This window comes from Acomys minous, assembly GCF_964271855.1.
Source record: "Acomys minous genome assembly, chromosome: 1".
Lineage (NCBI taxonomy): Eukaryota > Metazoa > Chordata > Mammalia > Rodentia > Muridae > Acomys > Acomys minous.
This window is the reverse complement of record NC_140483.1, coordinates 151661117-151676958: the sequence shown is the minus strand read 5'-3', so window position 1 is coordinate 151676958 and position 15842 is coordinate 151661117. Positions and strand designations below refer to the sequence as shown.

Below are 15842 nucleotides of genomic sequence, written 5' to 3'. Positions count from 1 at the left end.
GAGAAAGGAGGCCAAGCCTAACAACCTGAGTTCGATCCCCGGGACAGGACCTGAAAGTTGCCCTCTGACCTCCATACATGTACTGTGGCATGTACATTCCCCCAATGCCAACACACATACATACACAATCTATACAAGAAATAAATGTAAAGAAGGTATTTAAGAATTAACTTTTATTGCCAGGCAGTGGTGGCTCACGCCTTTAATCTCAGCACTCAGGAGGCAGAGGAAGGCGGATCGCTGTGAGTTCAAGGCCAGCCTGGTCTACAAAGTGAGTCCAGGATAGCCAAGGCTACACAGAGATACCCTGTCTCAAAAAAAAAAATTAGCTTTTATCATTTTCCAGCAAGAGTTACTGAATATATTCTGTTACATTTAAAACAAAACAAACAAAACCCTGAGGCTATATTAAGACTAAGAAGTAGTGCCTTCTTATAACAAAACCAAATATAAATCTGTTCTATAAATAAATTTGAATTAAAATGTAAATTTCTGTGTTTGCAAACTCTTAATAGGAAACGTACTCTAAAACTTTCAGGGGCGGATAGGCAGTGGAACAAGTAGACTGTACAGTGTATACATTGGCCTCACTCAGCCATGCAATACAGTTTTTTGATTGGTGTGTGTGTGCTGAGTATGTGTAGTTTTAGCTCTGTCCATTCGGGTGCTCGTCGCACTAACTCGTAGCTCTAGAACTTACCTTCAGTTTGTAAGAACACTGATGACAGTGCTTCACGCGTGTCTAGGGCTTTGCAGTTTGTCTCCCCGCACACCCAACTTGAGATCATCTAACCAAACTCGTAGCTCTAGAACTTACCTTCAGTTTGTAAGAACACTGATGACAGTGCTTCACGCGGGTCTAGGGCTTTGCAGTTTGTCTCCCCGCACACCCAACTTGAGATCATCTAACCAAAACAGTGTTCTGAGCCCAGCACTGCCCCCAGTCAGCGGGAAGACGCTGGGCGGATGCTGAAGGCTCACTTTCTCATCTGGAAAAAGAGCACTGGCTTCACCCATCCCAAGTGTTTTCAGACCACACGCCAGCTCAGCTGTGCAATACGAGTGAGAAGGCGTTGAGCACTCTGAAGTGGTCCGCCAGTGGCCACCATTGCTCTTTCCCTGACTAACTCTGGGATTTGAAGTACGAGCGAAATCACCGTATCTGCAGTAATACTCCTCTGTGGTGCTGCCTCGGTTGGACCTGTTAGAGTACTGAGCACAGCTAGCCGTCCTGGAAGTGGTCTCTACAGTGTTGGCGTGTTTACTTTTCCCCCATGACTTTGTTTTAAGGAAGGTTGGGAGGCAGCTGGGAAAGACCAGTGGACTGTATCACGAGAAGCAAATAACAAGACTAAGGATTTCGTTCTGTTTTCTAAACATTCCGAGTCTTTCCCAACTCAGTAGACGTGCCTGTGTGGTTGATAGACTGTGTGCTTGGGTCGATATGTTGAGAACTGCCCTAGGGAATCTGTAGTGCGTGTTAGTTTGTGTTCTTTAACATAGATACAAAAAAAAACAAACCAAAACACTAGCGTCAGAAGCCTTATGTGGAACTGCTGCCTTGTAGAGGATGTTTTTACTGACATTTGTCATGTGGTTTTAAGTGTAGATCTTCCTGTTTGGTGTTAATTTTTTTTTTTTCTTTTCTTTTTCCCCTTCAAGACTGAAGTGCCCCTATGAAACGGCTGTGGAACTAGCTGCTCTCTGTCTGCAAGGTACCTTCCTCCTTAGTGACAATTAGCATCTTAAAGTTAGTTACTGCTTTCCTTTGAGTGAGAATCTCCTGTCTGCCAGGCCCAGTGCCCTGCTCTCCCCCAGGGTATAAAGGGATATGATGTGATCTCAGTCCCCAGGAGCTTGCCCTGGTGAGGAAAGTACACAGAGTATATGGCAAGTTTTCTAGCAACAGAGATGCACAGGAGGCTTGGGAGAGAGAGGACCACTGGGGGCAGGGGGCACGGGAGGAGAGACGGGGAGAGGAAGAGAAGTGGAGATGCAGCTCTTGCTTGGTATACACAAGGCCCTGGGGTACCATCCCTAGTACTTCAAGTTTTGGGGCATGAGGGTTTGTATAATAAGGGGCTGATAGAGATACAATTTGGTTTGAGTTTATTTCCCAGACGTGGTAGTACACAACAATAGTCCCAGCACCTAAGAGGCTGCGGTGGGAGTGTTAGGATTAACCCTGAGTTGGCACATAACAGATATGATATGGAGAGATTTATTTGAGGGAAGGAAAGGGAGAGGAGTTAAGGTCTGAGTAGAGAGATGGGAGAGGGAGAGAGGTTGGTTAAGGGCTGTTACCATAACAGAGATAGTAAGAAACTGGGCAGGCCGGGCAGGTGTGCACACGATGCCTGCAACCACAGCAGCCAGGAGCTGGATCCCGTGATGAGCCTTAATGTGAGGAAGGAGTTGGGGATGACTCAGGCTGCTGCCAGGGGTAGGTGGTGGCACTGGTGAGTGAGTAGAGGAAAAGGAGGCTCCTGTGGAGTAAGTGGCCTGTGAGGGCCTTGGCCACGAGGTGCTGACGTCACCAGCAAGCAGGTGGGAACTGGATGGCAGGAGGTCCGCCTGCAGAACCGTCCACATCTGCGGGAGGGGCTGGTGAACCATCATTTAAAATGCATAAGAAATACTTGTTTAAGTCTCCAGAACTAGCTAAGAGAACAGGATTTCATTAATATGTGCTTATCAGTGCTTCATTAGATTATTCACTCATAGTATTTGTGAATACCATGAAAATATAGGGCTTTTACTGTTGTATTTTTCTCCTCCTCGCCCCCCTTTTCAGTTTTTGTTTCTTTGTTTTTGACACAGGGTTTCTCTGTGTAGCCCTGGCTGTCCTGGACTCGCTTTGTAGACCAGGCTGGCCTTAAACTCACAGAAATCTGCCTGCCTCTTTCTCCCAAAGTGCTGGGATTAAAGGCGTGCGCCACCATGCCCAGCTTTGCTTGCTATATTTTTGATATTACATTTAAAAAAAACATTTATGTGTGTGTGTGTGTGTGTGTGTGTGTGTGTGTGTGTGTGTAAAAGACTGTGTGTGTGGAGGGGGCAGGCCATCTTTGGGGAGTGGTTTCTCGGCTTTTATGTGTGGGTTCTGGGCATCCAGCTCAGGTCGCAGGCTTTGCGGCCAGTGCCTTGACCTGCCAAGCCATCTCACCAGCTCCCGTTTTACTAATTTAAGAAAAGCTGATCTGAGAAGTAGTATCACAAGGTCAGATCACACTGATGACAGACTCAGGGTAGCACAGCACAGCAGTCAGGCAGCTCAAAGAAAGGACGAGGCATCCCAGCCTGCCGCCCATCAGCACCCACAGCTTCTAGTAATGAATTCAGATTTTTTTTTTTTAAGAAATGTAGCTCAGGTTAGAATAATACAGGATTTTTTTTGTGTGTAGTTTTTTAGACTTTTTATTACATTTTAATTTTAGTGTGTTTGTGTGTGTGCAGAAATCAGAGGACAACTTGCAGGAGTCAGTTCTCTTCTTCCGTTATGTGGGTCATGGGGGTCATGGGGCTGAACTCAAGTCTTCATTCAGGCTTGGTGGCGAGTGCCTTTACCTGCTGAGGCATCTCACCGGCCCTACTTACTATTTTTAGTCACTGTATACTGTCACATCTACACATGTAAAGATGCTTTGTTGATAATGGCCGCTTTCCCTATTCCTGGATACCTGGTCCTTAGTCACCTCTTAACAGATGCTCAGAGGGGGAGAGACACCCTCCCCCCCATCCTCCAGCGCAGTTTGAAAGCCCTGGTGGTAATGCTCACAGCAACGCTTTCTAAAGCCAACTGTGTCAAATACAGAGCTACACGCTTACTACTATCCATGTGATCTGATGCCGCAGGCCTCCTGGCAAGTGCCATAGTGTAGGCGGAGTGGGGACATGGCAGCCACTCCTGGCTCCTTATGTTGGCCAGATGCAGATCTTACCAGCATAGACAGTAGTCTTCATCTGCACTGGTTCCTGAGCTGCAAGACCCCTAGTTAGGCTTGGCAGCCCCAAAGGATCTGTCAGGGTAGTATTAATGAAAGGAAAGCACCCAAGCCCCGTGTCAGGCCTGCGGCCATTAATCATTGCAGAAGTTTCCTCTTGAGGCTACTGGCACAGTGTTTTAAGCTTGTCCTGTTGTCCTGAGTGATTTGAGGAGGACACACATATCTGCCCTCACTGGTCCAGCTGTAGCAAGACTGTAAGCAGCATAGACGAGAGTAAAATCAGCCACCTGGGAGGCCTTCTCGGAGAAGCTACCCCGACTACAGTATAATTTGAGGCACGGTCATTATGCAGGTGTAAATAAGCACTTGGAAGACTGAGGGGCGCACACAGGGAAGCCCTTATCATGTTGTCATTCCACCCCACGCTCTCACCTGCTTTCCTCTGTAGCCCAGCCAGGAGCCTTGCTCTGTGATCACTAGCTTCGCTCTGTCAGTGGGAATAAAATGAAGGGCAGGGTTTCTTCTGGCGGTTGAGCCTTGAAAGCATGTCTTAGTGCCGTTCCTGAATTAGTGAGCTGAGGTACTGTGTTGGGATACAGATGCCAGCCCCGCTGGAGTGGAGACACTGTGGCCTTCCATGGAGGACGAGCTCTACGGGGAATACATTTGCAGTAGATCTGAAAATTAATCCAAGCGGAAGGGTAAAAGGAAAAGGCAGAGAGGAGTGTGAGGCCGGCTGTTGCATGGCAGTGTTCTAGTTTTGTTCATGTAACAACTTCCATGTCTCAGGTAGAGATCAGAGACCTGGAACAGCTCAGTCATCTGCCCAGGGACACAGATAGCTATGGCAGAGCCGGAGTGCAGTCTCCCACACACCCGAGCTTGTGCCTTTGCCTTCCATGGCCTTTATAAAGCCAGAGCCTGGCTGCAGAGCTGGGAGGTTCTGGGAGTGCCAGCTTCTTTCAGTATGTTCCTGGAAGCCAGAGTAGTGGCCAGGGTGCTACTCAGGCCTGCCTTAGTACAGCAAAGGCTGGAAGGGACACCGCCCTCTTTCTCACTGGTGTCTTTGGCATACTTAATCCAGTTTAGGACACCGCTAGACACAGGGTCCTGTCGAGTCGTGTTTGCCTGTGGGTAGATGGGGTACCACAGCAATCTCTCTCAAGACTGTACAAAGCTCAGGGCTTGCCTGGACCTCACTCCACAGTGACCCGTTGGATGAAGTCAGTGGTGCTCTCTAGCTTGGGGAAGCCAGTCCCACCCCCCTTTCTGGCTATACATTATTTCTAGAACAGAATTTCATGTGTGTCCCCTTGCCCAGGGTAAAAGGCTGCTGCATGCCCTGACCCAGACTCCTCTATGTCTTGGTGTCAGAGATGTCAAGGGTGGCATTCAAGTGGAAAGGTATTTGTCAGGGCCCCCACTCTCTGCCAGACCTTATCTTGTGGCGGCACAGTCTCTTTAGATTTGGTTTCATTGCTTCCTGTGCATGAGTAAGAACTGTTTTGCTCAGTGTTTAGAGACTGGGTCTCACTTTGTCTTGCTCCAACCTCCACCATGACAGCCTCCTACCCTATCCTATGGCATCGCTGGCCTTTCAGGGTGTGATACAACATACTTGGTTACCAGACATTTTATCCATTCTGCAAGTCAGGTGGAGTTCCTCCCCTGAAAGTTGGGCCTCAGAAGCCACCTGCTGGCCACACATGGCCCAGTGAGGGTTATATGAAGGTATAAGGTATGTAGGGTGTTGCTGCTGACCTTGCAGGTTCCTAAGCATGTGTGGCTCGGTCCACTGGCAGATTTGGTGTCGGAGACATCAGGGTCCAAGTTTTCTCCCCTTCCCAGGCTAGCTATGCCAGCATCACGTCGATGGGCTGGGGAGGGAGCCCAGTTGGTAGGCAGAGTGCTTGCCTAGCATGTATGGAGTCTTGAGTTTCATCCCCAGGACCACATAGTCAGGCATGGTGCTGCTCTCAAGAGGTAAAGGTAGGAGGATGAGAAGTTGAAGGTCCCCCACAGCTGCGTTCAGTTCTGGACCTGGGGCCCCGTGATGTTGTGTCTCAGTGAGCCCACCCTTGATTCTTTCGCATTCCAAGTTCAAAAACAAGCGTTATGGATCAGTGCCTTTCCAAGGAATGGCAGGCAGTGACACTAGGGGGGATGGGCACGCAAGTCTGCGTGGTGATCCAGCCTCTAAGTGGCATCTACACTTGCTAGCCTGAAGCCCACACTTACTGTAATCAGGTTATAGAGGAAACTGGGGGAATTCTCTTTTATGCTGAGGTCTGAAGGGGTGAGGTGAATGTTCTCATGCATACCCCAAAGGGCTGGGGCCACCGTGTCTTTGCTTTTGTGCCCTCTGTTTTGCTGCTTGTCAGGAGCAAGAACCATGTAGGGCTTTTGCCTGGCAGGTTCCTGTTGCGTTTCCTCTCGTGCCCGGCCCTCTCTCTTCTCCGTTCTGCTGGACTTGCTGCAGTCGCTTCTGCAGCCTGCTCACCCTCCCTCACTGCTCCTTTATCCCTCACTCGGTTTCTGCAGGCACCAAATTCTTGATCCATCCTCCCCGAGCCCTGCGAACACTAAAGTGCTGCTCTGACCTATGCTTAACGAGAGCCCTGTGCAGAAGATGTTCCCCGGCAGATCCTCACTGCCTGCAATCACCTTTTATTGCAGATTTCCACTTTCTGGGGGAAATGTGAGCCAGGCCTCCCTAGGTGGGGGAAGCAGCGAGGAGAAAGCCAGTAATGACTAGGATGATGGTGTACTTCTCTGTGGGGAGGGTGCTAGAACGACTCCCAGGAACTCTGACGGGACCTCATAAAATGAGGGGGCTCTGCATCAGGGGCGCCTGTGCTTTCTGATCAGAAAGAAGGCCTTTGGACTCAGTTGCAGCCATAACCCAATGTATTCAATGTCTCCTGTTTTCCTCCCTTTTATGAACTGCACAGCGGAGCTGGGGGAGTGTGAGCTCCCGGAACACACGCCAGAGCTTGTGTCTGAGTTTCGGTTCATCCCAAATCAGACAGAAGCCATGGAATTCGATATCTTCCAGAGATGGAAAGAGTACAGGTACCTCAGTGCACCTCTCGCGTGGTCTGCACTGCCTATTTATTTCCTGCTCTGTGTTCGTCAGACCCTGCTGACCAACTGTTGCATGACAGCGTGACCTTTGTCTCACAGAGAGTTGCTCAGTTAGTGACCAGAAAGCCACGGCTCCAGGTTGTCACTTCTCTCCTGTTCTTCACACCTGTTTCCCAAAGGCCTGTGTGTCACCTCTCTTCTGAGAAATGTATATAAAGGGTCAAGCCATGCTGGCTTTTGGTCTCTGAAACATACAGATCCTGCCCGGTTTGATTGTTGCTTGCTAGTGACACCCCAGGTGTGGATAATGAGGAGATGCTGCACTTACAAGGTCCTGTCTTTCCTGAACAGAACCTTCTAGAGTGGTGGCTCTCAGCCTTCCTAGTGCAGTTCCTTTAATATAGTTCCTCATATTGTGATGACCCCCAACCACAGGATTATTTTTGTTGCTACTTTATAACTATAATTTTGCTACTGTTATGAATCATGATGTAACTATCTGTGCTTTCTGATGGTCTTGGGTGACCCCTGTGAATGGGTCCTTTGACCCCGTCGGGGTGGCCACCCACAGGTTAAGAACCGCCATTCTGGAGCAAACCTTTTAGAACATAGGCAGAGCATCACACTAACTCCCAAATCCTGAATCCAAAATGTGAAACTTTTGAATACAAATCTGGTGATACATTTGAAAAGTCCACACCTGGTTCACGGGGCAGGCATGAAATCTAATCATAGGAACAATTTTTAAATATGTATGAAGTCACCTTCAGGACCCCCCCAGTTTTATGTATTGGGTGAATGTGGCATAAATGACTTTGTTCTCAGAGTTGGGTCTCACCCCTCAGAGTAGATCATTGTCTTAACACTAGTATTTAAAAATCTGAAAAAGAAAAAGAAAAGTACCACAGACACTTTTGGCCTGCCATACCCCTGCGCTGTCACTGTCGAGAGACCCTCTAGAGCACGGTGGGCCCTCCACACCCTGCGCTAGTGTGAGTCCCAGTTTACATATGTCTCATTGGTTTTCTAAGGGGAAAGAGCCCTGCCCAGGCGGAACTCTCCTATCTGAACAAAGCGAAGTGGCTGGAAATGTATGGGGTGGACATGCACGTCGTCAGGGTAAGAGCTCTGTGTGTTTGTGTCATTTCATTTTGCTGTTTCTGAAAAATGCATAGTGTGCCAACAAAGTAAATTTTGGTGAGGAAATTGTTTTTACATTCTTCTCTGTGACGACCTGTTAGAACCCTCTACCGACTGTCACTTCGTTTGTTTGTAGGGAAGAGATGGCTGTGAATATTCTCTTGGACTGACCCCGACAGGCATATTAATCTTTGAAGGAGCTAACAAAATAGGCTTATTCTTTTGGTAATTTAGTTTTGTCTAATATTAAAAATGTCTTTTCCTATTTTGTGTTGGAAAGTCTATGTGATGGATGATTTTGAGGGGTATTCGCAACACCCAGATTTGCTTTAAAAAACAAAAACAAACAAAAACAAACAATCACACCATCCTATTGTCATTGTGGGTGTGTGGCCGATGCACTGAACTAGATAATCATACTTAAATGAATGAATGATGATTTTTCTTTTCTTCACCAATCTAAGCTTGTATAAGTAGAAAGGAAGCTATTTGTTGTGTAGACATTTTGGCTGTAGACTGCCTTTTAAAAAATGGTTTCTCTCTGACCAGGCCTAAGATCACCAAAATGGACTTTAAAAAGAGCAAGCTGACCCTTGTAGTGGTGGAGGATGATGACCAGGTAGGCCTTGCTCCCCAGTGTCTGCCTTGTCGCCGCTCACCTGCACCCCTGGGATGCGCACCCCACAAGGACTTTTGCTTTCTCCCTTAGGGGCGAGAGCAGGAGCACACCTTCGTGTTCAGGCTGGACAGCGCGCGCACGTGCAAGCACCTGTGGAAGTGCGCCGTGGAGCACCACGCCTTCTTCCGCCTTCGCACACCCAGCAACAGCAAGTCCGCCAGGTCGGACTTCATCCGCCTGGGCTCCCGCTTCCGGTTCAGGTTGGCAATTACGTTACGATACAGCACCATATGTCTTGGAGAATGACAGCTCCTTTTTTTTTTTTTTTTTTTTTTTTTTTTTTTTTTTTTTTTTTTTGGTTTTTTCGATACAGGGTTTCTCTGTGTAGTCTTGGCTGTCCTAGACTCGCTTTGTAGTCCAGGCTGGCCTCGAACTCACAGCGATCCGCCTATCTCTGCCTCCCGAGTGCTGGGATTAAAGGCGTGCGCCACCACGCCCGGCTGACAGCTCCTTTTTTTTTGTAGCTGAATGTAGCGTCAGATTTGTCTCCATCCATTTTAGTTGTGTGCCCCACCCCCACTTCCTTGTTACGGTCTGCATTTTAGTCCACTCACAACCTCTTTTGGTTTTAATCACTTTGCTGATAAAATGGGACTGACTTCCGGGGGGGTGGGGGGTGGGGGCAGGGCGAGGATTCTGTGTCTGAAGTGCTTTGTGCTAGGCATGTTTGAGATGTTGGCATTTTTCTCAGTTTGGAACTGTTTGTATATTTGATATTTGGTATTACAATGATTTGAGTCCGGGGCCCTTAATGTTTTAGATTTATGGGTGAAGTGTGTTCAACGTGTAATAACCAACTTGCCAGGACCTGGCCTTTGGCTACAGTTGTGCGGTCTAGTGTGGTGGTCACTAGCTACATGATGCTTCTGAAAAGAACACCTGTTTAACCCATTGAAAACTATGGTCCTTGGTCTTAAGCAGCTACATTGCCAGTGTTCAGTGGCCACATAAGGTAGGGACGGCCTATGAGTAGGGCAGATGCAGCGCATAGCATCATTGTAGGAAGAAGTTCTGTTGGACTGGGCTGCAGTAGAACGGCTCATGACCCACCCTTCATCCTAGAGGCAGCCTTACTGAGGCAGATCAAACCACACTAGGCTCAAACTCTCACAAGCCAGTAAGTGGTAGAGCAGAGAGGAGCAGCTTTTTCTTTTGTGATTTCCCCACTGCTCCTCTCTCCGCCTTCTCCTAGGCTGGGTCTAGAACTTGTGATCCTCCTGTCTCTGCCTCCCATCTGGATTATATGTGTGTTCCACACACCTGGCCTTGGTGCTGCTAGTTCTTTGTGTACATATGTATGTATGGTGTTGTTTGCACATCTTCCAGCTGGTACACACACACACACACACACACACACACACACACACACACACGCATGCCGTGTGTGCACGTTTTTGTAGAGACCTGAGAATGACGTACTTGTCTTCCTCAGTTGTTCTCCATCTTAGTTTTTGAGCCAGGGTCTCCTTCTGAATGTGCAGCTCAGTGATGGAGTTAGGCTGGGAACCTCCAAAGATATGCTCGTCTCCACCCCCCACCCCCACCCCAGTGCCAGGATTACAGATGGCGGAACAACACCCTGCCCTTTACACTGTACTAGTGATCTGAACACAGATCATCATGCTGTGTCAGTCCTTTGCTGGGTGAGCCATCGCCCCCTCCCTTGTTCTTAAAGTTCTCATATTCCTGTTTCCTTTTACATGCCAGTGTCAAGAAATTTTGTAATGACTAAGGATGAGGGCTGTGTGTGTCTGTGTCTGCGTGTCTCTGTGTGCGTGTATCTATGTCTCAGTCCGTGTGTGCGTGCCTGTGTGTGTGTGTGTCTGTGTCTGAGTCTGTGTGTGTGTGTGTGTCTGTGTCTGTGTGTCTGAGTCCGTGTGTCTGAGTCCGTGTGTGTGTGTGTGTGTGTGTGTGTGTGTCTGAGTCCGTGTGTATGTCTGTGTCTGAGTCTGTGTGTGTGTGTGTCTGTATGTCTGAGTCCGTGTGTGTGTGTGTGTGTGTGTGTGTGTGTGTGTGTGTGTGTGTGTTTGAACCTGAAAAGAGCCTGAAGCTTATTCACACATTTTTGCTTTTGCGTTGTTTAAGACAAGTGCATAAAAACTTCTGGGACATCTGTAAAAAAATGAAAATATCTAGCCTTTATAACAGAGTCTGTGAGTGTGCACATACGTGTGTCAGCCCTTGAAATGTGCACTTTAATTTTTAAAATTTTACTTATTTATGTGTCTGAGTGTTTTGTCTACACATATGTTTGTGCACATGTTTGTGCTTGGTGTCTGGTGTCCTAAAACTAGAGAAAAATGATTGTGAGCTGCTCTGTCATTGCTGGGAATTGAACCTGGGCCCTCTGGGGAAGCAGCCAGTGTTCTTACCCACTGAGCCATCTCTCCAGCCTGGAATGTACATTTTAAATACACTCCTGAGTCTGAGAGTCTCAGTTACATGATAGAAAACCTTCACTTGGTTCCGTAACCTCAGCCCACACATGGCGTGTTCCTGAACTCTGTTTAAAATGCCAGAAGTGTTGCTCGCTTCAGACTTATCCGCAGTGCAAGGAAATGGCTCTGTGTTTCTGTTTAAAGAATGGTTTCTGTTTGAATATATATATATTTTTTTAAATGCTCCAAGGAAGGGGAAAAGAAGTCCTTGAGGAAAAAGAATCGCCTCACACGGCCATTGGCGGATGGAAATGTCAGCAGGGCAGAGGCTCGCGGAGCTACTGCAGTCTGCCCATAGCCATGCGGATTTGGAGTGGGTGGGGAGGGCATTTGAGGAGATTGCCAAAGTAAGCAGGCTTTTCCCTAGGGGGGGGGGGGAAATGTTCCAATTGGCTCAGACCTAGTGACCTTTGTTCCTCAAGGAGATGTAAAAATGGAAGGGAAGCTTGGAGGTGAGGTTGTCCCTTGGAGGCATCTGGAGCAGGTAGCATTTGGCTGCTTCTGTCTGAGAAACCTGCATCCAAAAGCAACTGGATCGGAGCAGTGATGGGTGTGTGAGCAAAGCACAGCTCCCTCCTGGAAGCTGCAGCTGCCTGCACAGTGGTCGAATCTGGAAAGCAAGCCTTTATGAAGTCAGAAACACTTCCTTTGGCAAATAGCAAGGGAAGGCAAGGTTCAGTTTAGGGACTTCGCTACAAAAGTTTAGGAGAAGGTGTTAAGTGCTCAGAGTCTGTAGGGTGTTTCGTCAGTGTTTTCTTCATCTAATGATCCAAGGACCGAGACCCACTGGGTTTGAGCAACCAAGGGGCTGGTACTTAAATTGCAGGTTTTATCCTTTGGTAGAAAAAGATTCCTTCCCCTGTGCCTGGCTTGGCAGAGGAGACTGTATTTCCAAATAGAAGCTTTAAACTTAGCATGTCTTTACCAGGTGAGTTCATACTAAGTTGAAATGCATACTGGAGCTCTTGAAAAAAAAAAGTCACTTGCAATAGCTGTGGTATGCTGAGAGCTGTTATTGGCGTTAATGTGCCGACAAATATTTCCTTCCCAGCGGGCGGACAGAGTATCAAGCTACACATGGCTCCAGACTGCGAAGAACCAGCACCTTTGAGAGGAAGCCTAGCAAACGTTACCCGTCCCGGAGACATTCCACATTCAAAGGTTGTACGGTGCTCCTTCCTTGCTGACATTTTGCAGTAGGGCTTGGCGGGTCAGTTAGCTAGGAGGCGCTTACTGCCATTACCCGCTGGTGTTGGAAGGCTGTTGGGAATGTCACGAGTCGTCTTTAATCTTTCTCCCACTCTGCCCTCTTCTTGGCTGTCTTCCTTCGAGTGTGCCTCTCTGCTTATTTTATGCGTGGGTCCTCAACAGTGCCACCTTTTCCCATAGAAAGTCCTTCCGCCCATTGTCTCCACTGCCTTGCCATTCCTGGTGGGGACACTGGGCACATGCTAATCAGAATTGTGACCGCAGGAGAATGACTGCAGAAGCTGCAGGGACAGGGTTGAGGTCCCCCACAGTTGGTCCAGACATGCTCATCCCTGAATGTTGGTGCAGCCTGGGCCACTACTCTCCCCTTGTTCAGGATGCCCAGAGCCTTCCGTCCCTTACTGAGGTGGCTCCCACCGGTGTGGCGCCTGATACCAGGATGTGCCAGGCAGTAGATGAGCACTTCCAGACTTCTAGTCTATTTAAACTGGGTTTCATAATCTTAGCTCGCAGCTCTGCATAGCTCATTTCTCTACGAGGATTGCTTCTCCCTCCGGCACACTCCGCTTAGCACGAAGTTGTTTGTCCTTTTTTACAACACAGTCCTCACACACGGCCTCTGCACGCTCCCTGTGCTTCTTAGGGCTGCTCTGTACATTTTTCTTGCATAACTTGGGATTTAATGGGCCTCTGTGGAACCCTGCTTATATCCCTGTGCCTGTGAGAAGCTTTCAACCTTTGTCTCCCCGTTCCCTTCTGTTATGAGCGCAGGAGCATGACAGTCAACAGGCCTTAAATCCTTCTCAGCTGCTTTAGTGTAGAGGCAAAAACAAACGAACAAACAAACAAACCCAGAGCCCAGAAAAATGTGGCATAACTTTAAGAGATGCCAGGTACTGGGAACATGTTCAAAGAGAGGGTGGTGACTGCAGGCAGCATCGGCCTGCAGCAAGGCCTGAGAACTTATGTAAGGCCGTTGCTTCCATTAGTAGAACCACACTTGGGGGTGGGGGTGGGGCGCTGTCCACCAACTCACAGGTGCCCAGAAGCACATCAGTCCAGGGAACAACTTTCCAAAGAAGAAAAAACAAAACAAAACAAAACACTATTTTGATACAGTTTTAAGCACCCAGTACCCACAAGTGTGTGCTAGCGTATGAGGAGGAAGCAAGCGTCCAGTGTAGCTGCCCTAGAAGTGGAGCAGATGGCAGGACCCTGCTGAATAGCTCCTGGCTGTTTGAGACCCATGGCTCTGAGATCCCTTCTTACCCTCCTTTCTGGCTTCCTCTAGATCCTTCTCCATTTATTTTACTGACATGGTTTCTAGCTGGAGGCCTAGCATCTTGTAGGTAAAGCTTTGAATAATCTCCCCTGGCATGCCCTTCTTGAAGCTGAGGCTGAGTAAGGAGAGCTGGGGGTCTAGCTTGGTTAGTAGCATGCTTGCCTACCTCAAATGAAACCCTGGATCCCACCCCCCAGTTTTGTCTAATAAACCTATAGTCTCAACACTTGGGAGGTAGAAGTGGGCAGATCAGAAGTTCAAAGGCATCCTCAGCTACATAGTATTTGAAGCCAACCTGAGCAACATAAAACTCTGCCCCCATCAAAAGAAAATGGGCAGGGGGGAGTTGGGATACAGCTCCGTAGCATCAAGGCTGTGGGTTCAATTCCCAGCGTCACTCACAGAGAAAGGAAAAATATTAATTGAGGTATAGTTGAATAAACATGAGCCCCATCGCGCAGGCTCTGCCTCTGCCCCATCCATCAGAATTGCCTCTGAGTTCTTCCATAGATGCCTGCTGAGAGTTCACCCTTGATTGTGTTCTACTGCTTTTCCGTCTCCATCTAGGACTCTGTTCTCCAGAGCGGAGCGAGGACTGACCTGTGGTTGCCTCCGGGTGTGTCTGCATACCAGTGCACCCTGCCCCGGGAGCCTGCTCTGAGAGTTGCCCAGGACCGCTGCCTGTGTGCAGAATTGGAGGGAGGGCTATCTATGCAAGTCCTCAGGGAGGAGGTAGCTGGAGGTTAGGGCAGCCTGACTTGAGATGAGGCGCACTTAAACAGAGAGGTCTCTGTCCAGTTATTCTCTGTGCATTGTTTACGTGGCCAATGTTTTGAAGTTCTGTGTAACTTTCCATCCTTCCTTTACAGCAAGCAACCCAGTGATTGCTGCTCAGCTCTGGTAAGTAACCCCAGACTCCCCGAACAGCTCCCCCCTCTAATTACCCGGTTTGTTTGCAATGTTGACTTTTTCCCTAATACAATTAAAAGCAAGTGACTCACCTGATAAGTTTTCTTTTCCTTTCTCTGCTGCCCTGGCCGTACCATCCTTTCAGCTTTCAATAAGCACACAACAGAATGTTCCAAGACTTTCTTCTTGCAAAACAGCTGCTTTGTTTGAATAGCCTAGCGGCTTTGTTTGTTGTCACTGTGCTAAGGTGGCACGCACGCAACACGTGTAGCAATCGTGTGGCAGGCAAGGGCAGGGACTGAAGGCCTCTCTGCTGCGCAAAGGTTCCACGGCAACAGGTGCCGATTGTTTCTGTTTTAGGAGACATTAAACACCACTGGGGTGGGGGTGGGGGTGGGGGTGGGGGGCTGGCAAGATGGCTCAGTGGATAAAGGTGCCTGCTGTGCTAGCCTTGAGACTGACATTAAATCCCTGGAATCCACGTAAAGGTGGAGAGAGAGAAATGACTCCACAGAGCCGCCCTCTGAGCTGACCCCCCACGTGCACCATGCCACACACAGACATACGACCATAATAAAAAGCAATAAACAAGCCTCCTCCAGAGTTTCTGTAGGAAAATAATGTCACAAGACTGAAAATCTCCAAAATGGGACTTTGCAAATATAGCAACACCGAAGCAGCTGTAAACAATATGCAAACACTATGAACATGGCTGTGATTTAATAAAACTTTATTCGTAAGGACCAGTCAGCCATATTTAGACCATGGGTGGAATTGGCTGCCTCTTCCCTAGCGCAGGTGTTCCTGACCCTGCCTGTGTCTGGAATGACCTGATGATGTCCCCTTAGGCAGGATCGCCCTGGGCCTTATGAAAACATATGTACGCATATGGGGAATTGGGCTTCCTGGTCAGGCCCTTGTGACCTCCAGGTGAGAGGCTCTGCCCTACCTGTTACCCTTTCTTTCTTCCCTTGTCTGAGACCACTGGTCTTCCTTTGTAAGCTTGACTTGCTAGACACAGCTGTCCTGTGAGGGAATACTTAGTGGCCTCTTGGTTCTGAATTGCAGCCTGAGGCCTCAGGGTTGATGGGGCAAGGGTGGTGGTGGCCTTTGATGAGACAGATACATCTGGCCTGTGCTATGTGCCCTCATCC

The 15842-nt window shown here is 48.5% G+C and overlaps 1 protein-coding gene and 1 long non-coding RNA gene across 6 annotated transcripts in view; one reads left to right on the top strand and one right to left on the bottom strand.

Moving 5' to 3' along the window:
• The window catches only part of EPB41L4B (erythrocyte membrane protein band 4.1 like 4B), a 149143-nt gene that overhangs the window by 54482 nt on the left and 78819 nt on the right, over positions 1-15842 (top strand). For all 5 annotated transcript variants that reach the window (XM_084776109.1, XM_084776107.1, XM_084776108.1 and 2 more), the window contains exons 6-13: positions 1663-1715; positions 6899-7019; positions 8063-8150; positions 8308-8396; positions 8721-8790; positions 8881-9050; positions 12340-12449; positions 14649-14679. In XM_084776109.1, the coding sequence (XP_084632235.1) occupies positions 1663-1715; positions 6899-7019; positions 8063-8150; positions 8308-8396; positions 8721-8790; positions 8881-9050; positions 12340-12449; positions 14649-14679 (732 nt within the window). The remainder of the gene's footprint in view (positions 1-1662; positions 1716-6898; positions 7020-8062; positions 8151-8307; positions 8397-8720; positions 8791-8880; positions 9051-12339; positions 12450-14648; positions 14680-15842) is intronic.
• Positions 13473-15057, bottom strand: LOC311594466. Its single transcript, XR_014778100.1, has 2 exons — positions 14777-15057; positions 13473-13566 (listed from the first exon to the last, which is right to left on the bottom strand). It is a non-coding gene; the product is annotated as an uncharacterized lncRNA (long non-coding RNA).